The 17154-nt window shown below is 42.9% G+C and overlaps 1 protein-coding gene across 1 annotated transcript; it reads left to right on the top strand.

The window, feature by feature from the left end:
* Positions 1 to 231: 231 nt before the first annotated feature.
* Positions 232 to 16352, top strand: NPHS2 (NPHS2 stomatin family member, podocin). The gene is made up of 8 exons (XM_087726497.1): positions 232 to 537; positions 4707 to 4810; positions 5113 to 5185; positions 5841 to 5923; positions 7128 to 7331; positions 7638 to 7693; positions 13226 to 13304; positions 15106 to 16352. Exons 1-8 carry the CDS (start codon positions 255 to 257, stop codon positions 15373 to 15375), a joined length of 1152 nt encoding a protein of 383 aa, XP_087582623.1. The 5' UTR covers positions 232 to 254; the 3' UTR covers positions 15376 to 16352.
* The last annotated feature ends 802 nt before the right edge of the window (positions 16353 to 17154 follow it).

The raw sequence follows: 17154 nt of genomic DNA, 5'->3' as shown, positions 1-17154 counted from the left end.
ATAGTAAGCTGGCATTCTCAGTTTGCTCCATATCATGGCGCATTGCTGCAGTCTACCTTTCCATTCTCCCCATACTTTCTGAAATTCAGGACTGGCGTGACTGTCCGGTAACTCCCTGCCTGAGAATGAAAATTCTTCTCTTGCATTGGACTTCCCCTCCCTCTCTCCCTCCCCTTTGGCAACATAAATTTCTAGGCAGCAGAGTCTCCCACCTTCTGATCTGGAGCTGCTTTCTGCAGTTCACACACAACACAATGAGTGATGAAAAAAGGCCTCGCAGCTCTTCTAGGGAAAAGCAGGCGAGAAGCAGAGAGAAGTCATCTCCGGGGAACAAAAAGGAGAAGATGACACACAGACAGAAAACCAGCAAAGAGCGGCAGGAATCCTATCAGAAGAAATTAAAGAAGGACACCAAAAGCACCCTTCAAGCAGGCAACCAAATCCATACCTCCACAGTGGTTGATGTGGATGACGTGGTGTCATTTGATGAAGAAATGGAGATGATGGCCTTGCTTGAAAGCGAGAAGCAGGAGGAAGGTAAGGGAAGAAATTGGGCACAACACCAGTGACTCATCTCCTGGACAGGTCCATCTCCTGAAGAGAGCCTAGTTTAAGAGATCTTAGATCTACAATCCTTAAAGTCAACACTATCTCTTATGAGGAAAAAGGAACGAAGACAAGCAAACCAATCTGGGTTGTTAAAATCCAGGAAGGATTAGAAGACAGCGAGGAATTAAATGTTGTCTATCACTTGCATGTTTTCTGACCTGGTAGACTTATCCTGTAAGTCACATTTAATTAAAGACAGCAGGGTGATTTAAATACATCAAATTTCTGTCCTCTCTCTTGCAGATAGCAACCAGCTCTGGGTAGTGGCAAAATGCAAAAGGATTAAATTCTGTCATACATCATGAGAATGTAGCCAAGGGAGGAGATCTTGTAGCAAACATCATCACTTCCTAGTTGCTTTGCGTTTTAAGACAGCATGACCAAAAGAAATCAACAAAATTTATTGCAAAGTTATTAAGATGAGCATCCTCAAAGCAAACAGTTTGCAGAGAAAATACAAAAGCTACCTAGAAATATTAATAGTTAGCCTCCCATGGGCAGATATTAGTGTAGCATACAGCACAAGCAGAAGTTCTGAAGAGTTCTTTCAGTGAACGTTAAATTTAGTGTGAGTTTAAAATGGGGCATGTATGAAGGATTCGGACTTCAAATTCAAGTGATAGCCATTCAATCTGTGATATGCTGCTTCTATTGAGAAGACAGTGCAAAGCTTCAGGTTGATAAGTCTCCGCTTCTAGTTTAATTTTTCTTCTGGAATCTTTTTCTTGGAAACCTCAGGAAATTAGACATCAGTGGGACCTAGCTATTAGACATTCACTAGAGATTCAGAAGAAGCCTAATAATTAGGTTATTGGTGTTTTCTGACTTTGCTTGTATTCCTGCATTTGTTTCATTATTAAGGTAGATAACACCACCAGCATGTGGAAGAGTGTGGTTTGCTGGTTGTTTATCTGTCTCTCTCTTATAATACCAATCTGGGTTGGTTTTAAATGATTTGAAAATAGGATTTACCTATGTGTTAATAGTTGATTTGTTAGAAGGTCAAGCTTCCAGGAATTTCCTGCTGACATTTCAAATCATTTAATATCAACAGGTTCCCCACTGAAATTGCGGCTGAATTTTTTTGTGCCTAATGAAGGCCCTAGATTAAGCAGATTGGGTCCTGGTAACCTGCCATTGGTTTCTGTTTTCCAAAATGAATTTGGCTTAGCAGAGCAATAAACAAGCGCTTATCTATATCAATAGCAATAGCAATAGCAGTTAGACTTATATACCGCTTCATAGGGCTTTAGTCATAACCAGTGGTGGGATTCAAATAATTTAACAACCGCTTCTCTGCTCTAATGATTTCTTCTGACAACCAGTTCACTGCTCAGAAAATTAACAATTGGTTCTCCGGAAGTGGTGCAAACTGGCTGAATCCCACCACTGGTCATAACGCAAATTACATTTTTAGAGGGATGACAAATGGAACCGAGTAACAAGCAGCACTTCTTAAATGCTTGTTAATTTTAATTGATTTTTTAAAAATGTTATTGTTAATCTTAATTGGGTTTGTTTTTGGGATATTCTATTTAATTTTTTTTTAACTTTTGTAATATGTGTTTTTTTAATGCTGTACACCGCCCTGAGTCCTTGGGAGAAGGGCAGCATATAAATCCAATAAACCAAACCAAACCAAATGAAAACTTTTTATTTAAGACTTCTCTACTCCTTTATATCATTTTGAAGTTGTACTATTTTAACCAGACCAAGAAAGACTATAAAGTTAAAACAAACTAGGGCAGCCTAACACTTTTTCGCAAGTTGCCTGGGCCACCAAAACAATGATGGTCTCCTCTCCATTCTGTTTTTAATATTTAAAAAGTACGTAAAGTCTCTTTCAAGTAAAACTTGAATCCTTATGATTAAGTGGATATGTCCACATAGGGTTTTTTTTGGTGCACATGCACACGAGATTATGTATTTTCACAAATGTTACTTTGCCATTTTCTTGACACTTCATGTGCCAAGCTGTGTTAATCTAAAAGCACACATAAATAAAAACGCTGTGCTCTTGTACAAATCCAATATACCCAACGCCGCAATGGCCACCCCTGCTGCAAAATATAATATTTATTTTAAAAATAATAAAGTCCTTCTTTTAAAAAACACAAATATTTCATCATTCATCAATCATTAAAACATTGAAGTACAATTTTTTTTGTATGCCCCTCCCTCCCTCCACCCCCTAACCCCCCTCCTCCTCCCCCCCCCGACTTCCCAGAACCCGTACACGGTATGGATTTTTAACTAACACAGTCTAAAATCTATTGAGAAAAAAGAAATAAAGAAATTAATGACATTCTACATTGACCTTAGCTTCTTCTTACTGAACTAACTTTAAACAGTTTAAATCATTTCTGATCTTAAGCATGGGCTAACTGGAGTTTCTTGGTCCCGTATTTATTCTGTATATAGTCAATCCATTTTTTCCAGTCTCGTTTATATCTCTCATTTGAGTGATCTTTAAGATATGCCGATATTTTAGCCATCTCGGCTAAGTTTGTGACTTTCAAAGTCCATTCTTGGATTGTAGGCAAATTTCCTTCTTCCAGTATTGCGCCACCAACAGTCTTGCTGCAGTTATTAGGTGCAGAATCAAGTTAGTCTCTACCACTGTAAAATCAGTACATATACCTAGTAAAAATAACTGAGGAGTAAACTTTATCCTTCTTTTAAAAATATTTTGCATAACCCACCATATTTTTATCCAGAATGCCTTAACCTTTTGGCAGGTTAAAAATAATAAAGTCTTTACAAGTCAAACTTAAACCCTGCTGACCACAAGGACAATCCAAGTAACTTTGCTGGCAACAATATAGTGCTGTATGGGAATGGCCTTGGCAGGAGGAAGGACCATAGCATATACAACAGTGAGATAAGCAGCAGCTGAATCTGCAGAAGGAATGGGATGTGGCAAATGTCTCTGAAGGAGCTCTCCCTAGTTTCCTCGACTGAAAAGGTGACGGCAGAAGATGTACTTTCAAGCTTGCAAGATGTTGTTAAAGTAGCAATATATTAAAATTAGTATGTCAGGATGTGCTTCTATTTGGACTGCCTCCCCAGGCTAACAATACATGGCAAGTAGTTTCCTTGGCATTTCATGTGCCACTAAGTTCACCTTTTTAGGGAGGGAATAACAGAATGGTGTTTGAAGACTAGGGATCAGACAGAAGGAGTAATCTCACCTCTGCTTGAAAGATCCAGAGCTCCTTTGTGATCACACTCACTAGTGATCACCTGAGTTTGCCTCCTAATGCAGTGGTGGGTTTCAAAAATTGTTGGAACCTACTCTGTGGGTGTGGCCTCCTTTGTGGGAGTGGCTTGCCACCCATGTGACCGGATGGGAGTGACTTGCCGTCCGTGTGACCGGATATGAAGATGCCGACGACACTTGTCAGAACCACCTTAAATTACCTCACACACAGCACTGACATGCATAAGAATAGGATGTAAACTTGTTTTTTAAAAGGCATCTTTGGTTTGCGTTAAAACAACTTCAAGACACGCAATGTTCTGATTGCACCACAAACGCAGTAGTCATCCTCACCTTTCACAGAGGCACCAAGTTTTATAAATATGAGCATGATAGTGTAGAATAATGATATCCAAGGACCAGTGGTGGGTTTCAAAAAATGTTTGGAACCTCTTCTGTAGGTGTGGCCTGCTTTCCGGGTCCACTGGTGGAACCTCTTCTAACCGGTTCGGTAGATTTGACAAACCTGTTCTACCGAATAGGTGCCAACTGGTAGGAACCCACCTCTGATTGTATGTAATAGGTGGGGATGCACAATTGAGTTTACATAGCTTGAAACTGACATTGGGGAATAAGGGGAAAATGCTAACAGCTAAGAAAGACCCAAAATATATGCTGGAAGTTTAATTTGAATTAGAATATAGAAGAGTTCCTATTTGCATCTGCAGATGAAATTTGAACGATATCTCAGTTCTGTTTGATCTTCCTATAGTCTCCTTTATTCCAAGAATAATGTGGGTCAGCAGGTACATATTCCATATTGATTATTTTTAAAATGAGAAATGCAGGTTTAAAGAAACCAGGAGAAAATTATATCTTGTGTCTTTTTTTCCTGCAGGCTTAAAGTCTCCAGGTTTAGGCATCTGTGAGTGGCTTCTAGTCATCCTCTCACTCCTTCTCATCATAATCACATTTCCCATTTCCATCTGGTTCTGTATGAAGGTAAGAGTATTTCTAGAGATTGAAGTTGGTACATGTGGGAGACAGAGGTGGGTTCCTACCAGTTCGCACCTATTCGGTAGAACCGGTTCGTCAAATCTACCGAACCGGTTAGAAGAGGTTCCACCAGTGGACCTGGAAAGCATGCCACAACTACAGAAGAGGTTCCACCAGGTGCCTCCTGATGGCCAGGGTCCTCCACCTCCTCCAGGGCCGACTCATAGGGCCCCTCGCCGTTGGAGTCTGGTGGCAGTTCCAACGGCTCCTGCTGGGCCACAACACTCATCTCCATTTTTTTATGACAGATTGTACGGGAATATGAGAGAGCTGTTTTATTTCGATTTGGTCGTATTCTTCATGGAAGGCCAAGAGGGCCTGGTAAGTATACGAAAATTATTTATTTTTTTCAGGATCACAAGTTAAATATAACACTGCTTTCTATGACATCTATATAGACTGAACTATTGGGGTGACTGATGTTGTAAAAGAAGGTACCAGCGTCAACCTTGTTGAGAAACAATGGCACAACTAGGGTTGTGCTAAAATACATAGTGAACAAATCACCTTGCTAGGCCTCATTGTTGAATTATGAAATTAATAGGGTAGTAAATAAAATGGTGGAATATTGGCAATTTCATTTTGATACGGTAGAAACTAAAACCAGCTTCATTACCATGGGATGATCCCTATATTTTTTATATACTGCTTGAATTGAGAGGGAGATAGTTTAAGATAGTTGCATTCACACCACTTTAAATACTAACAGTTTCCAAGTGGAGATTTGTTACACATTTATTACATATAAATTTACATATATCTTGAAGGTACTATGGCCACTATTTCTCAAACATGAGTTGACCTTAATTTGGGTGAGATACATGCAAAAAATACATGATTAGAATGCACCTGATGATCAGCCAACAATTTTTCTATATGTAAAGTCCCAATATGATAACTTGATAAAATTAGCATCAAAAAGTGTGCTCTTAATTCCTATAATGTAACTTCCATGCTGTTCTGTTTCTCCTCAAAGGCTTGTTTTTTCTCCTTCCCTGTCTGGATACGTACCACAAAATAGACATCCGTCTCAAAACTTTAGAGATTCCTTTATGTGAGGTAAGTGAGTTTACTTATAGCTTACTCATCCTTTTATAGCTCACCTGCTGGAGAAAATCACATGGATTAATCAAGAAATCAAGAGACAGTTGCCAAGCAGACACATTATAGAAAAAAAGTTACATAGATTCTCCATTTAGGAGGATTCTCTGTTGATTACACTTTTTGATGACATTTGGAAAGCCAGGAACTGTAACCATCTTGATTTCTCAGCAGTTTTGAGTACCTTGAGTATCCTTATGGACAGACTAGGGGGGGATTAAGAATGGGTGGCATTATATTGCAATGGTTCTCCTTCACTAGTGGTCAGTTCCAGTCAAAGTTAACAGAGAAAGAGAGGTTGTGTCCACACCTCCTTTCTTGTTGAATGTCACAGTGTTCTATACTCCTGCCCCTGCTTTTTAATATCTACATGAAATTTCTGGGTGAAGTTTGGGTCTGCTATCATCTACATGCTTAATTGTACATCTCAGTCTTTGCTTGTCCAATGTCAATGTCCTAATCCAATCCTTGATATTGTTCAGGTCTGGATGGGGAGCCTTAGCTTCAGTCCTCAAAAGTCTAAATGGATGGGCCCCTAGTTCTCTTTTTTTCACCTTTGGTCTTTGATGGGGTGGCATTTCTCCATTTGAGTCCGGTGCATAACTTGGGAACCATCCAGTGGCGGGTTTCAAAAATTGTTCGAACCTACTCTGTGGGTGTGGCCTCCTTTGTGGGAGTGGCTTGCTGCCCATGTGACCGGATGGGAGTGGCTTGCCGCCCATTTTTTTGAAACCCAGCACTGGTCCTTGGATATGATTATTCTACACTATCATGCTCATATTTGTAAAACTCAGTGCCTCTGTGAAAGGTAAGGATGACTACTGCGTTTGTGGTGCAATCAGAACATTGCGTGTGTTGAAGTTGTTTTAACACAAACCATAGATGTCTTTTAAAAAAGAAGTTTACGTCATATTCTTCTGCATGCCAGTGCTGTGTGTGAGGTCATTTAAGGTGGTTCTGACAAGTGTCGTCGGCATCTTCATATCCGGTCACATGGGCGGCAAGCCACTCCCATCCGGTCACATGGGCAGCAAGCCACTCCCACAAAGGAGGCCACACCCACAGAGTAGGTTCAAACAATTTTTGAAACCCACCACTGTGCCATACCCATTCTTCATCTTATTACATTGAAGATCTTCCATAAACCTTCTATTTATTGTAGGTGATCACCAAAGATATGGCTGTTTTAGAATTAAATACTGTCTGCTACTATCGAATGGAGAATGTTACTCTGCTGATGACCTCCCTTGCTAATCGTTCTAACGCAGTTCAGATGCTGGTACAGACTATCACAAAGCGCTTGCTGGCGCATCGGACTTTCATTGACATCCTGATGGAGAGAAAGAACATCAGCCAGGAGATAAAAGTGAGCAAGATGAGGATTTTGGGATAACTCTTCATAATGGGCAAAACCATCACAAATATTTGCATTGTAATCAGCCAATTGGCATTAATAAAATAATGCTCCCTTGTTATTGGACAGTTTCTCTTTCTTAAAAGATATTTCAAAAGATGCAAATTTGTAAGAATCGCATTGCTAACGCTTGACCGATACGGTATATATTCAATCCAGTTTTTGTTTTCAATACCTGCCAAGCTAGATACCACAAATAGGCCAGTAATTCTGGGCTTTTACTTTGAATAATTTTTCCTTTTTTTTCTTTTTATGCAGGTAGCTGTGGATGCCATCACCTGTCAGTGGGGGATCAAAGTGGAGCTGACAGAAATGTAGGTATGAAATCTGTACACTGTAAACCAAAAAAACATCAAAAGAATAAAATCTTTAACTGTTAGCTATAATTTGTAACTTTCCATTCAAGTATTACATATTCTTTCTACATTGGCCTATAATTAATAGTTAGGCTTATGCCAGTCCATGAAGAAATATAGAATGAATTGTTAGATTGATTTTATTAGGATCAACAAAAATGATCTAAGGGTTTGTCTGAGAGTTGCATTTTCCAGAATCTTCATTAGGCAAGAGGTTACAAAAACCCACAACCTTTGAGCATGAAGGACACAGGCAGGAATACAGAGCCGAGGTGGAGCAGTGGTTAAATGCAGCACTGCAGGCTACTTCAGCTGACTGCAGTTCTGCAGTTCGGCTGTTCAAATCTCACCGGCTCACGGTTGACTCAGCCTTCCATCCTTCCGAGGTGGGTGAAATGAGGACCCGGATTGTTGGGGGCAATATGCTGACTCTGTAAACCGCTTAGAGAGGGCTGAAAGCCCTATGAAGCGGTATATAAGATTAACTGCTATTGCTATTGCTAATTGAATTGAATTGAATTGAATTTATTGCATTTATATGCCGCCCTTTTCCCCGAAGGGGACTCAGGGCGGCTCACAATCCAAGTCAGGGAAGTGGGTACAGATAAGGGATAAAAAAGACGAACAGAACAATACACAATTTAAAAGCACACAACAACCATACCATTCGGGGGGGGGGGGCAAAAGCTCTTTAGCCCCAGGCCTGTCGGAACAGCCAGGTTTTAAGGGCTTTGCGGAAGGCCTGGAGGGTGATGAGGGTTCGAATCTCCACGGGGAGCTCGTTCCAATATTATAACCATGACTGATAGTACTTCTATTGATATTCAATCTGCCTTCATATTTATCCTGGCTTTGAATTGCATACCTCATAACTGAAACACCTATCCTTAGCTATAGATTTCTTGGCTTTTTCTCCATCCTGTTTTTATATTATTTTTGATAACATTGTCTCCAATGAAGACTGCTGGAGAACTCCAAAGCCTGCATAGTCTTTTGTGCTATTTTACTTGGTCCTTGCTGTATTGTGAGTATTGCATAAACTAATTCTAGATGAGTCTCCATTGCATAGTGTTTATGAGTACAAGCAAGAATATAAGAACCAACGCTTATCACAAGTGTTTAAGACATCAAGTGTTTCTGCAACATTGAAAATGTTATGCAAGATGTTTTAGGTTTTCTTTGATTAAACTTGATTTTAAAAAAAGGTCTGCAGGTTTGTTGCAATCTGTTTTCAATCTCTATGCACTGACATCGCCATCCAGAATGGAAAGTGAATGGCCAGAAAAACTATATCTAGCAACTTTAACTAGAGATAAGATACTGAGAATACTAGGACCACTCCTTGACCAAGATTGAATGAATGAATGAATGAATGAACTAGTCAGTAAAGGCATTTGTGAAATACATTAATTAATTCCATATTTCCTTCCTGTTGTCTGTGTAAACAGGAAGCGGCTTTCATCCTTTCCAAGTTTCTCAACTTCAGCAATTTTAAGATATACAGACTTCAAGCCCCAAAATTTCCCAACCAACTAGCTAGCATGTCCAACCAGAAGCGCACAGAACATAAATTTGTTGAGATTGAGAAAGACTGCTCTGTGAGATGGCTGAAGATGCTGAAGTTCTTTTTTTTTTACACTAAAATCATGAGGAGAGAGAATAGGTGCTCCTTGAGAGCCAAGGTGGCCCAGTGGTTAAATGCAGCACTGCAGGCTACTTCAGCTGACTGCAATTCTGCAGTTCGGCTGTTCAAATCTCACCGGCTCAAGGTTGACTCAGCCTTCCATCCTTCCGGGGTGGGTAAAATGAGGACCCGGATTGTTGGGGGCAATATGCTGACTCTGTAAACCGCTTAGAGAGGGCTGAAAACCCTATGAAGCGGTATATAAGTCTAGCTGCTATTGCTATTATGTGACAGATATCTAAACTGAAGCAAATAAATAGTGAAGAAACAGCTGTAGTTTCTTACAAGTGTTTCCCTGACAAAATGACTTGTGAGCAGAAGTATCTAAAAAAAACTCAATACAGGCTTAAATTATGTTAACAGAAGCATTGCAACCAGTTCACAGGAATTAAAAGTTCCATTGCATTCTGTACAGGTTAGGTTGCACTTGAAGAACAATGTCCAAATAGCACGTACTTACCTTTTCAGAAGATTGGCAAACTAAACTATGGGAATATGCCTCAGTGTCAAAAATAGCTTCCCATGTAAAAAAAGGCCTGAGGTAAAATTTAAATTAACTTGGAAACCATTAATGGATTATAACTCTTTATATGGACTCATGCTCTGCCCTAACTCACACACTTCCCAAATGCTTTGGCCTTGATTTATACCTGTGGACTCGCCTGGCATGTAAATAGTGATGCCGTGGCAGCCCTACAAAAAGAGGGAAATTTTTAAAAAGGCATTTGTTTGTGTAGAATGCATGGAGGAGGCAAAAGGGAGCAAGAGTCGTGAATTCAAGGCCTTGCAAGTCTGTTTTCAACTCTGAAAGAGTCCCCTGTCCTCAGCTTTTTTAAAGCGAGATCATAGTGAATGAGATCATAGCACAGAATTTCCAAAGACTCACCAGAGACATTTTGGAGAGAGAGGGTATGACAAATCTCAGTCGAACTGCATTTGAGCTTTTGAGATATGGCATAAAGTGATTGGAGCATATGTCTGTGAGGGTCCCATAAAATTCAAAAAATGATGGTCCTTTGCTGTTGCCAAAAAAGATAAGTAGGAGAATGTGAAGGTAGTGCTTAGGAGAAGAATATCAGCTCTCCATAATGATAGCCTCTTTAACTTTAACTTTAATAGAATTTGTATGCCGCCCACTCCCTAGGGACTTTGGGCGGCTCACAACAAGTAAAAGCATTTAAAACATTTTAAATTACAGAATTAAAATCAACACAACATCCATTCCATCAAATGGGGCTGGAAGTTAATCAACAGCCCCAGGCCTGCCGGAACAGCCAGGTCTTGGTCGCCTTATGGAAGGCCGGGAGAGTGGTAAGGGTCCGGATCTCTGCAGGGAGCTCGTTCCACAAGGCCGGTGCAGCTACAGAGAAGGTCCTCCCTCGGGGAGCCGCCAACCGGCATTGTCCGGTCGACGGCACCCGGAGGAGGCCCAACCTGTGTGATCTTATTGGTCGTTGGGAGGTAAATGGCAGGAGGCGGTCTCTCAGGTAGCCAGGTCCAATACCATGTAGGGCTTTAAAAGTAATGACTAGCACCTTGAAGCGGGTCCGGAGACCAATGGGGAGCCAGTGCAGCTCACGGAGGATAGGTGTAACATGGGTGTACCTCAGTACACCCATTATCACTCGCGCGGCTGCATTCTGGACCAGTTGTAGTCTTCGGACACTCTTCAAGGGCAGCCCCATGTAGAGTGCGTTACAGTAATCCAGTCTTGAGCTGACGAGGGCGTGGGTGACCATTCGAAGTGCCTCCCGGTCTAGATAGGGCCGCAACTGGTGCACCAGGCGAACCTGGGCAAAGGCCCCCCTGGTCACAGCCGACAAATGGTGTTCTAACGTCCGCTGTGGGTCCAGGAGGACACCCAGATTGCGAGCCCTCTCCGAGGGGTGAATAATTTCACCCCCCAGGCTAAGAGGTGGAATGTCAGGACCATCCTTGGGAGGCCTCCTTAATCTAACTGGGAATAGAGGTGGGTGGGGATATAATCCCCAGTAGCCATGTAGGTGGCTCAGTGGCTAAGACGCTGAGCTTGTCGATCAGAAGGTCATCAGTTCAGCAGTTTGAATCCCTAGCGCCGTGTAACGGAGTGAGCTCTTGTTACTTGTCCCAGCTTCTGCCAACCTAGTAGTTCAAAAGCATGTAAAAATGCAAGTAGAAAAATAGGAACCAACGTTTGGTGGGACTGTAACAGCGTTCCGTGTGCCTTCGGCATTTAGTCATGCCGGCCACATGAGCCGGAGATGTCTTTGGACAGCACTGGCTCTTCAGCTTTGAAACGGAGTTGAGCACCACCCCCTAGAGTCAGGAACGACTAGCACATATGTGCGAGGGGAACCTAGCCATGTAGGAGACACAGTGTTTGTAATTATGGCCCAACCTCTCTATACAGAGTTCATTGAGAGAGACTCTGGGCTGTGGTTAGTCAGAACAAAAGGAATAAAAAGCATAGGTACAAGACCAGTTTCTTTATTAATGAATGAATAGGGGTTCCACCACAAAACCACGATAGACTAAAGCGCGCTCGACGAAAGCGCGTACCTGACGTCATCACAGCGCGACGAAAACATCACGCTGTGAGCGGTAAAGTTAAAATTAACGCGAAAACCTTACCCTAACCCCCCCAAACCTAACCCTAAACCTAACCCTAACCCTTAACCTAACACTAAACCTAACCCTTAACCTAACCCTAACCCTAACCCTTAACCTAACCCTAAACCTAACCCTAAACCTAACCCTTAACCTAATGCTAAACCTAACGCTAACCCTTAACCTAACCCTAAACCTAACCCCAACACTTAACGTAACCCTAAACCTAACCCTTAACCTAACCCTAACCCTAACCCTAACCCTTACCTTTACGTGAATTGGCTTGCTTTAAAAGCGCTTTTTAAAGCGCCCTTTTTTCTCCGCGGTCGTATTTGTCGCGCTGCTGATGACGTCAGGTACGCGCTTTAATCGGGCGCGCTTTAGTGGACCGCGGTTTTGTTGTGCCACGATAAAAATGTATCTTTGAAGAAAGTTTGTTTCTGCAAATAATACAGAATTGGTCTCTTATGAGAATGGATCTCACTTCTAAACTTGACAGAAGTCAAAACACATTATCCATGGATTAACCCAGGGTAGGCAGGCGATTTCTAGAACCCAAATATGATTCCTGAAGCAGGCAATGTGCTTAAAGAATCAGTTGAAATGGTATGCAGATAACGGTAGTGAAAGTCGAAATGAGCTGACTTATAGCCAGCACCCTGGACAAATGTTCAACTAGCGTATCGGCCCAAAATTTTTCTAAGAAGTAAAAAGCTGAATTAAGTAATTAGATCAGATGGCTTATCATGGTCCATGACAGGGGTGGGTTTCTCGCCCCGTTCCAACCGGTTCGGTTGGAACGAGGCCGGTGGCGTCCTCGCGCATGTGCGCGGCGCGCGTGTGCACGCGCGCGGTGCACGCATGCGTACTAGCGTTTGTGCGATGCTCCAGCTGCTCCTGGAGGATCGCACAGGCGCTGTATGCGTCCTGTGCATGCGTGGAAGCGCAGAATTCGGCAAAACCGGGTAAGGAGCGGGCGCGCGCGGGCGCGCGGGCGTGGGGGGGGCTTCGCCGTTCCCGGAAGTTACTTACTTCCGGGTTCGGCGACCAACCGGATCGTGGGGACCGCCGTGAACCGGTTGAAACCCACTCCTGGTCCATGACATAGTATGTAACCAAATAGTAACCAAAAATACATATATTTTCAGGATGTCAAGCATCTTCTATTGTTTCTAAGCCTGGAGATAAGTTTTTCTTTCAGTTTCCTATTTTTATTTCAGTAAAGAGATTCGACTGCCAGCTGAGCTCCAGGTGTCACTATCTGCACAAGCAGAAGCCCAGCGTCATGCTAAAGTGAGAGTAAGTCAGCAGTACATTTTTATTACAGGAGATGGGGGAGATGGTTTTCCTCCAGTGGCATTGGATTCAGGGAGAGTGACAGGGCAGAGGAAAAGAAATCTGCTATTGGGGAGATTGATAGCGCATCAGTGACGTGCGGTGAGGTTTATGGCTGGTGAGGCAGCAATTTTTTTAGACTTGTGGACTTCAACTCCCAGAATTCCACAGCCAGGCATGCTCAGTTCTGATTTAAAGCGACAGCATTTGTTTTTCTCCTGTGCTAAATAAGTTTCCTTCTTTCTTTTTCTTCTCCCTTCCCCTCCTTCCTCCCTCTCTCCCCCCTCTCTCAAACACACACACACACACACACACAGTTGCACCAGGATGAAGTTTGAATTCCTCCCCTTCTCTCCAACCCACACGTACCTTTTCCAGCTGTTTCAGAGAGGATTTCAACTCTGCTCTTGCCTGCCATGATGAAAAGAAAAAAAAAATGTAAAAGGAAAAAAGCAAGAGCTGAGGTCAGGCTGAGCTAGTTGCTGCCAGAGTCAACGTGGATGACTCTGCTTAACTGTTTAAAAAAGCCTCTAAAAATGCGCCCTCTACAGGAGGAGGCAGGAGAATGACGTGCCTCATCTACGTCAGGAATTTTTCCACTTTTAACCCTTGCTTAACTCTACTCGAGTGATCCTAAAAAGTCAGACTAGATGAGGCACGTCGTTCTCCTGCTGCCTACTCTAGAGGGTGCTTTTTTAGAGGCTTTTTTAAACAGTTAAGCACTAAGCAGAGTCATCCATGATGACTCTGGCAGCAACTAGCTCAGCCTGACCTCAGCTCTTGCCTTTTTCCTTTTACATTTTTTTTCTTTTCATGATGACAGTGGTGAGGCTCTGCCTCCCCTGACTGCACGTCCCTGTAGCACATACAATAATATTAAGTGTAAGCAAGCAAGCAAACAGGAAGAATGGAGAGTGTTAGTGACGTCCCATAGATTAGTCTCCATGATTCATAGCTTACTTTCCAATTTCAGATAATATGAATCTTTACAGTTTTTCATAACTTGTAGGAAAGCACATTCTGTCCTGCTTCATCTCCATACTCTTGTGTGTGAATTTAGTTACCAGATTTCCTGAGAAAGTACTTGCACAAAGTACTATTATTTTGCTATGGAACAAATATATATATATATGCAGGGCAATAAATAAACTGCATCCACGGGAATATAAATTAACTTATAAATTGCTGAAGGGGAAGAACTAACAAAGAACCTGTGCTGTGTATAGGAACAGTGGTTAAGGTATTAGTTATTGAACACTAGACAAAATTAGGACTAAGCTAAATATTGCGGATGATTCTTGCACAAAGTAATACGGCATCACACAATATAGAGCAGGGGTGTTAAATTCAATGTCATTGACGGCCGCATCAGGGTTGAGTTTGACCTCAGGAGGGGCATGGCCAAGGGGGTGTGGCCAGGGGCATGGCCAGCTCGACGTCACTTGTGTCAGAGGCGCCTATGATGGCCTCGGCGCTCTGCCAGTGAAAACAGGCTCCCGAGTTTTGTTTTTGGCTGTGATAGCCTCCTGCAACCCTCTGCCAGGGAAAATGGAACCTGGGAGTGCTGCCCGTGATTCCAGGGCAGCCCCACGGGCCTGATCTAGCCACCTTGCGGGCTGGATCCGGCCCACGGGCCTTGAGTTTGACACCCCTGATATGGAGGATAGAACATACTTTTTCTAATTTAGGCTAAGGCAAGGCAGTATCTCAGTGATATGGTTACCGAAGGAATAGATTCAATTCTTAAATGGCTTTTGTGTTGTAGGTGATCGCTGCTGAAGGTGAAAACGCTGCTTCTGAATCTCTGAAGAGAGCAGCCGAGACATTGTCCCATACTCCAGCTGCTATCCAGCTCCGTTATCTTCACACTCTGCAGAACCTGTTTTCTGAAAAGCCTCCGACATTTGTTCTGCCTTTACCCTTTGACCCCCTGAGCCTTTCAGTTGCAGTAAATCAAACATCCCCTGGTTACAACCCTTTAGGTTGTGACAATAATCCAGAAACTTCCAAGGGCAAGGACTCCCCCATGTTATAGGAATTCGTGACCCGACAAATGCGCGCACGACAAAAGCGTGCTGACAAAACTGCGGTGAGAAAACCGCGATGTCATAAACGCACCCACAACAACGCGCCGACAAAACCACACCCACAAAAATGCGATTTAAGTTAAGGTAAGGGTTAGGTTTAGGGTTAGATTTAAGGTTAGGATTAGGGTTATTAGGTTGTTATTAGTTGTTTGTTGAAGGCGCGCTTTTGTCGGCGCGCTGTTGTCGGTGCGCTTCTGCCCTCATTCGTCGGCGCGATTTCGACCTTGCGGTTTTCTCGCCGCGGTTTCGTCGGTGCGCTTTTGTCGAGCGCGCATTTGTCAGTGAACCAAAGGAATTGTAGAATTCAAAAGATCGTGATTTAAAGCTGTAGTTGATACAATTCACCACCTGATTGGCAACTAAATCTTCTGCTTAAAATTCTACATTTAGTGTCACAGCCTGCCTGCCTGCCAGTTTCTCACACAAGATAGCAACTGCCAGCTGAGATATTTGAATATACATTTGTGTTGTGGCCCAGCAGGAGCCGTTGGAGCTGCCACCAGACTCCGACAGCGAGAGGCCCTATGAGTCAGCTCTGGAAGATGTGGGGGATCCTGGAGAGGGTTCCGACTCCGAGCAGGGAGCAGAGAGACTGGTTGGCCACCAGGTGGCGCCTGAGTCTTGGACTAGTGGGGAGGAGACAAGGGAAAGTGATCCAGAAGCCAGCAGTGAGTTGTTCCTGGATGCCCGGCACCGAAGAGCTAATAGGCGTCAGGAACAGTTATGCAAGTACAGGAGGTAATTGCACTCAGCTGGTGGTCATTAGGCTCCTCTCCAGACTATAAAAAGACTGTTGTGCACACACCCCTCTTGCAGAAGTGAACGCATTGACTAAAGAGAACTTTTGTAACTAACTTGGTAGGCTGGATTGCTGCCAAGGTTTGTCTGAGTTGCTGCCAAGGTCCTTATCTGTTTGTTATGCTTGGCTTTCAGCCACCAAGGTTTTGGTTTCTTGCTATTAAAGGACATTCCAGTTAAGCTTGTCTCAGCTTTCGTTACTGGACGGAGGAGGGGGTCAGAACACATTTGCATCTCAAGCAGAGGTACATGCCTGTTGATCCAAATAAAGCAAAGCAGTTTCCCCAAGTCTCTCCCTTTCTCCTTGGAAAGGCAAATGGGTATCTGTAAAGCCTTTTTTTCTCCATACTGAATTTAAAAACTTCTTCGGAAGAAGATACTGTATTTTTTTGGAGTATAAGATGAACCTTTTTCCCTCAAAAAAGAGGCTGAAAATCTGGGTGCGTCTTATACACTGAATACAGCATTTTTTACCGCCCGAAACCCCGCCCCCTTCACTAAAATGGCCGTGCATAGCTTTTAGGAGGCTTTCAGAGTGCTCCTGAGGGCTGGGAAGGGCAGAAATGAGCAAAAAATGGGCCGGCTTTTGCTCAATTTTGCCCCACCCCCCAGACCCGAGGAGCACTCTATAAGCCTCCTAAAGTCTATCCATGCTCTTTTTTTGACAAAAAATGGGCCCGTTTTTTTTCATTTTTCAAGGCCATCTTCTCAAGATAAGGCTTGTGGGATGCAGTGCCGATACACTTCACTCTTGGCATTTCGTTACTAGAGGCTTTGAGAGAGGCAAAGAGATCATGCCAAAGATGATACCGCATCCGGCATGCTATAACAGACTTCAAAATATATATTATATAATAGAAACAGGGTGGGGAAAAAAAAGCTGCTCTGAAAATATATTTAACCCAATCTGTGGTTTCTGGAGGTGTACA

The sequence above is a fragment of the Thamnophis sirtalis genome, unplaced genomic scaffold (genome assembly GCF_051295495.1).
Source record: "Thamnophis sirtalis isolate CommonGarterSnake01/CBP01778 unplaced genomic scaffold, rThaSir2_p1.2 scaffold_12, whole genome shotgun sequence".
Taxonomy (NCBI): domain Eukaryota; kingdom Metazoa; phylum Chordata; class Lepidosauria; order Squamata; family Natricidae; genus Thamnophis; species Thamnophis sirtalis.
This window is presented reverse-complemented; position numbering and strand designations above follow the sequence as displayed.